This window comes from Echinops telfairi, unplaced genomic scaffold (genome assembly GCF_000313985.2).
Source record: "Echinops telfairi isolate 266 unplaced genomic scaffold, ASM31398v2 ScPeMD7_7406;HRSCAF=8444, whole genome shotgun sequence".
NCBI classification, from domain to species: domain Eukaryota; kingdom Metazoa; phylum Chordata; class Mammalia; order Afrosoricida; family Tenrecidae; genus Echinops; species Echinops telfairi.
Genome location: NW_022111306.1, coordinates 2876982 through 2889186, shown reverse-complemented (window position 1 = coordinate 2889186; position 12205 = coordinate 2876982). Strand labels below are relative to the sequence as shown.

At 37.9% G+C, this 12205-nt stretch overlaps 1 protein-coding gene across 1 annotated transcript in view; it reads right to left on the bottom strand.

Moving 5' to 3' along the window:
- SYT10 (synaptotagmin 10) overlaps positions 1–12205 on the bottom strand; it is a 49646-nt gene that overhangs the window by 35394 nt on the left and 2047 nt on the right. Inside the window, exons 2-3 of the mRNA XM_004700203.2 lie at positions 9349–9417; positions 4288–4645 (exon numbers count right to left, since the gene is read on the bottom strand). Of these exons, the coding sequence (XP_004700260.1) occupies positions 4288–4645; positions 9349–9417 (427 nt within the window). The remainder of the gene's footprint in view (positions 1–4287; positions 4646–9348; positions 9418–12205) is intronic.

Below are 12205 nucleotides of genomic sequence, written 5' to 3'. Positions count from 1 at the left end.
TTATAGGGTTGATCCTATAAGTTTTTGCCATATAATTATTCTAAGTCATAGATCTTATCCAAGAAACTCTTCTGCTGTAAGTATTTATGACAGGATAGATTCTATCTTTTAAGGCCTTCTCAGACTCTAATTCTAGCAACTGGTCTTCCATTATTCCTCCACTGAACTCAATTGTCCAGTCAAGGTAGCTTACTTTTTCTTTTATGAGCAATACTTTCTGTCCTGTGAGGTTTCACATAAACTATTTCTATCTGGGACACACAGCCTCTTCCAGCTGTCTTATATGAATGCCTCATTTCCTTTAACCTCAGCACAATGGTCTTTCTCAAGCTCTCAGCTGCTGTAAGTTCCCCAGTTTTTATATTCCCGATTTGCTACCACATATTTGGCACTTGTTATTCCATTTACTGAAGTGGATAATGGTCATCCTTCCTGAAACTGTAAATTCCTTTATAGATCCCAGGAGTCTTCGAAGTGTGTACAATATGTGGACTACACCAACTAAACCTACAAGGAAGATTCTGTTGAATAATGTTATTGAGTGAGTAAACAATGGTTCAAGAGAGGAGCTAGAATATGGTTGACAGAATTGTTGCCAGGCAGCCTTTTGAGGTCAAATATGCAGGTCTTTGAAAAGGGAGATGCTTATTTATTAAAGTTTTCATTTCCAGCAATCCCAGTAACTCCTTGACAGTCAGGATGCTATTTAATTACAGAGACAAATACAGTTTGAAATCCGTGGAAGTTACATAATTTCATGTCAACTTGTAGATAAAAGTGTCAATCAGGACACAGCCTGATGGTACCTCCTGTGGCATGGCCTTCTCACACAGAGGGCCCTGGGAATCTCCCCTTCTCTCTCTCTTGCTGGCAAATCACTCTGGGACTTCCCACAGTCCTGTGATACTTCCACCATCATTGCATCCACAGGACTTTACACCCACTGGCCTGTGATATTCCTACATCCTGCATCATTGCTTGTGACTGCGTGAGTCTGAAGAGGAACTTATGGATTTGTGCCAGACTTATGGAATTGAGTGGGACTGGATTGGGATATTTTCTTGATATTTAATTACTTCTTGATATATAGCTCTTTCTTACACATATATGTGTGTCACTGGATTTATTTCTTTAATAAACCTGACCTAATACAAAATAGTATGCTTATCATTTACTGTTTCATCCAAAAAGAAAGGAGCCCTAAGAGTAAGCTCCAACTGCGCTATCCTAACAAAGTGAGGAAACCAGGTACTAATGTTAATTTTTTTGTACATATGTGTACAGGTTTACGTTTCATTTTATTACATCATAGTGAGTTGACATATGAGCAGAATAATTTGATTTATGATAATGGACCTTGATATTTGTGTCCAAGTGGATGGTGCAATAAATTAAGCAATTTCATGTTCCTCTTCATATAAAGATAATTTCTGGTATGATGAAGTAATTGATGTGAGAGTTTTTTAGAATGAGGCATAATCCTGGTTTCTATAAGAAATTCATCTCAAATCAAGATGAAAATCACGACTCTAGTACTTACAATACCAGTTACAATTTTAGTGATACAATGGTTAAGGGATTGGGCCACTAACCACTAACCACAAGGCTGATAGTTCAAATTAAGCCCCTGCTTTGCAGGAGAAAGATGAAGTGGTCTGTATAGTAAAGATGTATAGTTTTGGAAACTCTATATACAGTTGCTATGAATCAGAAATGACTCGATTGCTATGGGTTTGGTTTTGGTTTTAATTGAGTAGAAAGAGAGGAAGACCCTAGCCACTAATCACCAAACTACCGATTGGCAGCAGACTTTGTAACAAGTATCTTTGATTGTAGAAATACTATATTCTATTAGCTGTAATTCTCTAAATGTGTTCCATCAACTTGGATGATTTTTAATTCTACCAGGTGACTTTAGGCAAAGCTCCAATTCTTTTGGGCTTCAGCTTTCTCACATGTTGGGGACAGTTAATGACGTTTCAAGTGGGTTGGCAAAAGACGAACAGGAAGAGTACTTGGCAAGTGATCAAAGGCAAGTGCTAAACACGTACATGCATCACTCAGGCCTCCCTCTTTGTCCGGCCACCTACATAAACAAGGAACGTCAGAGGCAGGCCAGATACCATCAAAGTTCTAGGGAAGCAGTGGATTTGTAATGAATGTTTACCCTTAGAAAATATGAGATATTTACAATCTAATATGTATGCCTTATAAGATTGAGTGAGAGAGAGAGAGAGAGAAGGTTTTCCTCCGGTTTATTCAATTGTACAAAATTAGAGAGGGATCCAAGATGACAGAATGTCAGATATATCTTCATTCTGCATGTATATTACTTTCAGAAGCCAATTCTGCATTTCAATCCAAGTCTTCACAATTAATTGTTTTGTTCAGTATGTATTCTTTTATGCGCCCATAGCAAGGAATAATCAGATAATCTGTCTATTTACATTCAACAAATACTATTTTGGAGATAGTTTTATTTTCAAGGTTTCCTAAAAACAGGTTAGCAAGAAGCAGAAAAGCTCACCACAATTTTTCTTCATGAGTTAAGGGTCCTTATATAGGGTCCATCATGTAAAAGAGTTGAGAAATTCTTAATGCTAAGATGTTCTCTTTTCTGAGCTGTTATTTATGGTATGTATATTTCAATATTTTCAGATTAATTGTTTATGTTCCCAATTCCCAAGGATGATAGTTGCCAAAATCAAATAAGTTTAAAGAAGGTTTTTCTAAAGATATATTGGGTCAGATGGCAAGCAAGTCTCTCCAAAGACAATTTTCCATATCTATAATACGCAAAAGTGAAGTGGTATGTGAAATTATTATTTTTATAGTTACTGGTAAAAGCCATTACAAAATTAAAATGAGCATTTACTGGGCTAATTTACACAAAAGTAATAAATAAAATACCACTGCTCAGGAAAACTAGTCATAATAATAGGTAAATGTTGCATATGGAGCAGTTATAAAAATTCAAATAGCACAAAAATGTAACATGAAAAAGAAACCCCCATTTCCTTCTGAAGTGTCTTGTCCTAAAGTTCACTATTATAATCAGCTTATTGCTTATCCCCATGGAATTCCAAAAGAAATGAATATATTTATACACTCCTTTTTTAATTCATTCAAAATGTATGCTATACATTCTTTCATTCCTCATTGAAAACATGACCCACATACAAGTTTTCAATTTGACAGAGTTCTAAACCTAGAAAAGCAGGTCTTATTACAGTGTAAGGACACTTCTTACTTTTAGAACTGTAGAAAGGAACAATTAGGAAGTAAATTACTTAGGAGACGGCCCTCCCCTCTCTCTCTGGATGATTTTACCCTAACCTAGGGTAAGCCAGAGAAAAAAATGCTAAATCCATGTTAAGAATTAAAGACCACATGTGATAGAAAAAATGCCTCCTCACTAGAACATCCTTTTAAAAAAGATGATTGAAATGTGTTATAACAAACTACTTTCATTCAAACAAATCTCTGACATTTCTAAGTTAGATACGTGTTCTCCTGATGGACCTCTTCCTCTTCCTCCTGTCATTGTGTACAATCCTTATTATTCTCATTGCTATGTATGCTTTTGTTTGATTTATTACACGAGGGTCAGTATAAGTCCTTGTTCTACACAGGTTCAAATAAAAAATGAAATGTCCACTTCCCAGCAATTTCTTGTTTGTGGTATTGAAATCTATCGTCAGGTAGATTCATGGGGACCCTGTGTGTGAACAATAGAGCTGGGTGTGTTCCCGGGAGTGTTTCAAGCCACCAATCTTTTGGTTAGTAGTCTTGCAGGATCCCTGTTTATGGTATAGCGGCTCAATATTTGTAGGCTGGACTCTTGGGTCTGCCAGTAGTAAGTTGTGACTTTGAACTTGTAGATCATTTCCGATTATTTTGTGTTCCATGCTCAGCATTGCAAAAAGGTGCTCTGTCAATATATGACTGCAGGTAACTGATAATCAACCAGTGATATTTCTAGTGAAAAGGATCATTGTATAATGATAATCTGTAGCTATCGGATTTTACTGAGACCTCCAGCTCTACTCTCCCTTCTTGGTACATTACCCAAATGATTTTCTTAGCTCTCAGTTTCTTTCTCCAGCTATATATTCTGCCCTACTCACTTCTAGTCTACCATTTCCCTCTTTATTAAGTTGTTCATTTTGATGTCTTTACCATTTCTGTTTCTCCCTTACTACTTAAGTTTTCCTCCCTTATGAAATGATAACACACACACACACACACACACACACACACAGAGTTTTGTATTTGATATTTCCTTACCGGGATGAAGATGTAGGCTCAGTAGTTTGTCGTTGTACACGTGCATGTTTAATTAAATGTTCTTTTAAAGCCGTCTGGACTTCTGCTGGGATATCAGGGGAAGTGTGACTGATTTTTATTGCAGGCTCAATAGCTGTTAGTGCTGGTTTTCCATTTTCTTTAACTTCTTTTTTCTCTTCAGTCTCAAAAACTTCTGTCGGAGCACTTGAAATACTTGGCGGAAGGGCACTGATGTTGGGAATAACGGGTTTACTTTTCCAGCAAGGCCAGCACAACTTCCAAAAGACAAAGAGGGAGACCACCAGCAGAGCCAGGCCACAAAAGCTGACGATGACTGCTAACAGGCTGACAGAAATATCTGGAAGAAAAAAAAAAGACAATGTAAAATTTTAGTTCATAGATATTGAAGGGCAATGGCTGAGAGATTAGTTTGCATTTTGATTATTATTAATAGTTTCATGATTTGTAATTTCAAAAAAGCACCTTTAAATTATCTTTGTAGGGAGGAAATACAAACACCAATGTCTAGGAATTCAATGTCTAGGAATTCTCAATGGTGTTGACTGAAAAATTCCAGTTTCATGAAAGTCGCCAACTGCATCGAGGAAAAGTATGACATATGCATATAATTTCTATCACCACTACAGAAGTTTGAAGATTTAGCAAAATGAAAGTTGAAATCTGTGCTGAATCCATAACGTTTAAGAAACTCGAGGACTGCATACAAGAGGAAATGCTTTGGTTTGTCCCATCTTTGATCTAAAGCAGTGGTTCTCAACCTTCCTACGACCGCGACCCTTGAATACAGTCCTCACGTTGTGGTGACCCCACAACCATAAAATTATTTTCGCTGCTACTTCATCACTGTCATTTTGCTACTGTTATAAATCGGGCGACCCCTGTGAAAGGGTCATTTGACCCCCAAAGGGGTCTCGACCCACAGGTTGAGAACCGCTGATCTAAAGGTACACATTTTGAATGATCTAAACAGGAAAAATATCAAACATAAGTCTCTTAATATGAATAAGTTCCTCCTGATTACTTTGTATGCTCCTACTTTCTTAATTCCTAAATTAGTTTGGGATTTGTTATCTAGATTCATTAACATAAAAAGCCATATATGATTATGATGTAAAATGATCTGAAAATCAGCAAGAAAACAAATGGAGCTAATTGAAAGACTCAGCAAAGTGGCATAGTATAAGATCAACTTTCAAAAAATGAGTTTGATTCCTTTATATCAACAAAGAAAACTCAGAAAAAGAAATTTGAAAAGATTAACATTTGTAATAGCTACCAAAAAGATGAACTACATACAAATAATTTAACCAGTGTTACAAGAGATTTATATGAAGCGAAGCACTTCTATAAGAAATGAAATAAGACCTATATACAAGGAGGAACATACCATGCTTGTGGGTAGAACACTAAACATTGTGGGAATGTTATACTACCCAAAGTGATCTATAAATATCGTAAAAAATTTTTTTTGATCTATAAGTCTCTTGATCCCGATTCCATCAACCTTCTTTAAAGACTGAAAAACCAATCACTAACTTTATATAAAAAGAAAAGTTCCTCCGCGCAGCAAAGCCCAACTGAAGAAGATGGACAGAGGAGGAGGCCTCCGCGTCTCCGTTTCAAACCTACTCTATAGCTAGGGTACTCAACACAACCTGGTCCTGGTGTAACGACCGAGCGATCAACCACTGATCTGCACTGAGAATTCAGAAGTAAATCCATCCTCTTATTGACAGCTGATCTTCAACAAAGTTCCGAATCCATCATGTGGGGGAAAGGCAGTCTCTTTAAAAAATGGTGCTGGCCAGACTGGATATTCATTGGGAGAAAAATAAAACAAGAGACATACCTCACAGCATACACTAAAACTTATTTATGTTGCATCAAAGACCTAAAACTTATACAGACCATCAAAAAATAGGGGCCCTAATTCATGACATTTTTATGGAATGACCAGACCAAAGGGATTCACTGCTACGGAGTCCATGGCAGCTCACAGTGACAGAAAGGGTAGAACTGCCCCTGGGGGTTTCCCAAACTAACTCCTTTGGGGAGTTGATAGCCTCATCGTTGAAGCCTAGACCTTGAAGTTAGTGGCCCGATGGCTGACACACTCTGCTACAAGGGCGCCTCCTGGAGTGGCTGACGCCACCCAACATGCACAAACCACATAAGTTACATGAGCGGACTGTGACCTTTGAACTATTCAATACCTATGTGCGTCTGTGACTTGTATAGGTCCTTTTAGGGAAAACATTGTGTCATTAGCACTTATGATGCATTATTGATATTGCGTTGGAAAAACAAGGGCAAATTCTGAATCAAAACACCATTTCAAAGAATCAGACTCTGATTTTATATAAATCTACATATTAGTTAGGTGTAGGATTACTTGCATGTATGTATTTTATTGTTTTTCATTGGCAGTTTTCTTTTTTCCTTTCTTGATATCCCTTGTAATAATGATATGTTTTATAATTAGTGGCAATTTACATTTGATGAAACATGATGATATTTTTAAGTACCAAAATACATAAAATATTTCTTTACCTATGCTTATAATTATAGCAAATGATTTTTAATCTGTGATTATATGTTAATATTCCCACCTTTTGAAAGCATCAAAAACCTCAGTACATTTATTATGCAACACTTATAACTATATCCATGGATGCATAGCTCTTTTTGAACATACTATGAGTAATATTAGTGGATGTCCACATGGTATTCACTTGCTTTTTCATGAGTAGGTTCCTTGTTAAAATCTAGCACTTAATTCCTGCAAGTGTCATATTTTCTGCTTTGGACACTAAATATTTTGCAAGCCGATCTAGATCCTTAGAGGGACGGATGGTGAGACTGCATCTCACATATCTCAGATGTGTTGTCAGGAGAGGCCAGTCCCTGGGGAAGACATCACGCTTAGTAAGGCAGAGAGGTAGTGATAGGGAAGGGGATGGATTGACATAGTGGCTACAACAATGGGCTCAAGCATAGAACAACTGTGAGGATGGTGCTGGACAGGGAAGTGTTTCTTTCTGTTTTGCACAGGGTCACTATGGATCAGAACTGATTTGGTGGCCCCTAACAACACCACCAAGATAGGATAATGTATTTAAAAACACTAGAGACCCAGAGATCTGCTATATATACAATTTCATTTAGAAGGGATTTGGGGATTAGTTAGTAGTCATTATTTTACAAAAGAGAAATTGCGATTATTAAGGGTAAGAATTGATGAGCTCATTTATTCTTTTATCCATTGAACAAATACTCATTGAGCATCTAGTAGGAGCCACAGATTTTTCTAAGCATTGAAGATTAAGCAGTTAACAAGTCCTGCCCTCAAGAGGTTTACTACACTTTGTTGACCTACAACAAGGCATGGAAAGAATAAACTGTAGGCCAGAAAGAACATAATTCTATTTCCAAATGCCATTCATTTTAATCGGCATTGGAAAGTTCATTAAAATTTTATGATAATGGTAGTCTTCCATTGGGATGTCATGAAAAACAGAAAACAAAACGTAAGCCTGTAAAGGAATACAGGGGCATCACTAATAATGACTAGTGTTTTCCGTAAGAGCAAAATTACAATGATAATCAGATTTTAAACAAAAATGTGGTTAGAATGAAATGTAGAACTATATACTTTTTATATAAAAACAATCTCATAAAAAAAAACACAACAACACCTTTCAGGGACTCACTGTTCATATAAAGAGGAAATACAGATCTTAGTTTGTCGTAAGAAAACGAAAAAGGCTGGGGGACCCTTCACCCCAATATTGCGGAGCACATAATTAAGAAAAACAGATGCTTGCTGAGACCGTTCTGTGAAGACAGTTGTTCGTTTTCCATTGGAGCAAATGCGAGCACATTTGGTGTTAATTGATATCATGTACAGAAGGAGGAGGACCAATGAAGCCTGACATTTTTGAGTGAGGTGGCAGGTGGAGGAAGAAAAAGACCTTCTTACTCAACCACCCTCAGGTGGGCTGTTTCTATAGCTCTACACACATTGTGGGTCAGTTATTATTTCTCACACTTAAAATTCTCAAGTAAAATCCCCACTAGTTAATGTTTCTAAATTGTACTTCTTCCTATTATTATTAGGACATGTGAAACTCATAGTTACAGTGAGACAGAAATTATAGCTTAACTCAGTTAAGTGGGTAGTCATTTGCTTTGTGTATGCACGTAAAAATCTATGAAGTCCCCCTACTCATATAAGCCCTTATTATAGACTCATAATGGCTTAGTCTAAGAGAAAAATCATGATTATAAAATTTCACTTAATTATCTTTTTTTGTAATTAATAAAATAACTTCAGTGAAACTCTTTACCACATACCTACTCATTGTTCAAATATTTAACAAATTGAAGGATAGACAAGTGGATTTAGAAGAACTTATAAAATATTAATTTTTTTACATAGATGTCTATTAAGATGTGTAGAAGTGACATATTACTATTGATTTAAATTTTCTTATTAAAAATATTAACATTACAGTTAGGTTTATACAATTGTTGTATGACCCTAGTGAGTGTGAGTTGCATGGGCTCTCGACTATCTATATTTTATGAAATCTGCCTTTTAGGAAACATCAGTTTCTTGTACCACAGAAACACTTGGATATAGGCCAGTAATTAAAGATTGATCACAAATTAGCCAAAATTCAATTTAAAAACTATTCTGTATAATATGTTCAACTCACTGTCTATCTGAAAAATATGTGAGTCCAATATATTCATTTGCATTTCCATAGAATTTTATTTTAAACAAGATTGTGAATTAATATGAATTTAGTAGGTGGCAATTTTGTTTGGGGAAAAGTAGTAAAGTGTTTGAAAAACCAAACAAAAAATTCTCCCCAAATCTGATTTTCTAAAAATTATGCCTGATGGACTTTATAGTACACTAGTAATGTTGATGTATCATAATTCAAATAAAGTATCCTGTAAGAATAAATTAACTAGTGTTCACAGCAGTAGCGTGTCTTCTTATATTTTACTAAAACATGAGATTGGACAACTTACTTGAGAAATTCTCAACGGCAATCACACCACTACTATTTCTTCTATTGATGTTATGATGGAGGTTGATGTCTGCAATATATGGACATTTAAAAAAACAGCAGGATAATACCTTATTTTTATATGTGATTCATAAATTCTTAATGTAGAAGGCCTTTAACTGGAATTATGTGAATTTCTCTCCCTCTTCCACTATACGAAGACATCTAAAAATATACACAGTCTGGCAGCCTGCCATTGTCATTGTAACTTTTGCTTAACGAACACCATCTGGGCCCTACTGATTAACATTCAAAGTAAATAACCACTGTTCTATTCCACCTAGATGTCCATTACCAATAAAATCCACTCACTAAATTGACCGAGCAGAAGAATCACCTACAAAAAAATGTAGAAGTACATTTTTTGATGCATACTCATTGAACCGCTTCTGACACATCCTGACTGTGGGCAGAGTAGAGCTGCTCCTTCGGTATTCTGAGATTGTACATTTTTTCCAGAGCACACAGCCTCATTTTCCCCCCTCAGAACAGCTGGTGTGTTCGAACCCACATTTTGAGTTTAGTAGTTCAATGTTTGCTGCCAGGGCTCCTTGTGATTTAAAATACAGAACATACTTTATAAGAAAATATACTTTAGAGAACATTATGAAGTGAAATAGTGAAATATTATATAGATAAAAATTATGTAAATAATCTTTGAATCAACTTCATAGTCCCTATTAGTATGGACAGTTTATTTTCAGATTATTTTACTTCTAAAAGTTGCAAAGAATTGCAAAGGGAAATTATAAATTTTGCTCATTTTTAGAATACACCACCTAGTAAACTATCTTTTCTGAAATAAAAATACCAAACTTTCTGTCATCAAGTCAATTCTGACTCATCACAACCCAACAGGACAGAACGGAACTGCCCCCCTGAGTTTCTGAGACTTTAAAATGCTTATGTCGGTAGACCTCCTCATCTTCCTCTTGTACCTCACTGCTGGGTTTGAACCACTGACCTTGCAGTTAGCAACTCAGTACATAAACCACTACATCACCAGGCCACCATCTTCTTTAAAGGTGACCACTCAATATTATGTTCATATACTAAACTCCTACTTTGAATAGTCTACCTTGTCTCTTAAAACCCACTGCCATTGAGTAGATGCCAATTCATAGCGACCCTTTTGGACAGACTAAAACTGTCCCTATGGGTTAAATCTTTATGAGAACTGACAACCTCACCTTTCTCCCTCAGAGTAGCTGGTGGGTTCGAACTTTGTGTTAGCAGTAAAATCTACAACCCACTGTGCCATCAGTGTTCCCTCTGTTATTGTCCATCAAGGGGAAAATATCCATAAAATTGTTTTAGATTAATGCCCCCTCCCCATTTTCGGAGAAAAAAATTAAAAGAATAAGGATACAGGTACTTATTGCAGTGCTAAGGAAAACCTTTTCAAAAGTTCCTATGTTGTGTTTTATCGTAAATTGATATAGTTTCCTATGTTAGAAAGTCTTAGAAGCTAATATTTACTTACACACTTTCTGTATTATCAGGCAATCCAGGGAATTGCTGCATTATCACAAAAGGGGAAGAAACAATTTTATCCACAATTCAACATTAAATAATAAAAATGCAAGTCTCTCATTCCTTTCACTGTCCCCCTTCTCTGAGTGGCATCTTTAGTGGTAGTGTTGATAAAGACATTTAAGAGGAGCTCATCTAATATCACCACTATTTCCAGTGTGCATCTCCTGTTTGGGATCCTTTATGTCAGATGATCGCCCAGCCCCTTCACTAACAGTTGAATTTCATATCTGCCTGCTAAGTAAGTGTAAGATTCTCCGTTGTGTATACCCATTCACAACATAGCTAGGTTTCAAGCAGGTTAGCAGCAGCAAAGAGCTTTGCATCTGATGCAGGGTTCAGACAGCAGCATCTCTTCAGGCGTTGCCATGCGTACCATTTGAACACTAGTTGCTAAAATCAGAGCATTTGAAAACCCTGTATAGATTCAATTTATCCGATGCCATGTAAAAACTCAAGTTTATCAGCATCCCTCCCTTCCTCCTTTGTCTTTCACTGGGGCCCAGGGGACTCACTAAGTGAGTCCTCCCAGCAGCGTGCCTTGCTCCTGACAGCCCTGCTCCGCCCTGAGCCTGCCATGCACTTCTAAGTTGTGTCCCTGGCTCTCCCCAGGCGACTCCGCCTGGGACCAAAATAACGGGGAATGGCAAGGAAAGACAGAGTGAGCGGGTTTCAAGTCAGCGGTTCCAAATGGCCAATATGTGGCCCCAGATCTGGAAACTAGCATTCGTTGGTCTCCTAGAAGCCACAAGTGACCGGTCAAAAGGGCCCGTGAAACCATGGCTCGGGTACTGAGCCCACAGAAGAACCAACAGCCCCCGTGGCGGTGGGGTCAAAAATCCAAAACAAAAAACCCCTTCCCGAGCCTGACTGAGTGTGGTGGAGTCTAGTGCTGACACCGTAGCCCCAAGTCGCCGTCTGTCCCCTGGAGGAAGCTCTTTCTCAACAAACCCTCCTTCCCCTCCAGCTATTAGACCGCCGGCCGCCTCCTCCGGTGTCCTTCCAAGTTTCTCACGGGCAGGGCGGCGAGCCGCGTGTCCGGGTGTGCACGAGCGCGCGAGTGTGCAAGCATCGATCAGCCTTCCCTCTCTTACACTCAATCAACATGCGCCCCGGGGCTTCGTCTGTCGCCCGAAAAAAGGGGGGGATCAATAATTCCTGCCGTCACCAAGTCCGGGAGAACCCGGTCCATAAAAGGCTTTGGGGAACTGTCCGAGCGCCACAGGTTGCAGCGCGGGTCTGGGCTCTCTCCCGGGCCCCGTGGGAGAGCAGCGGGCCGTGCGGGG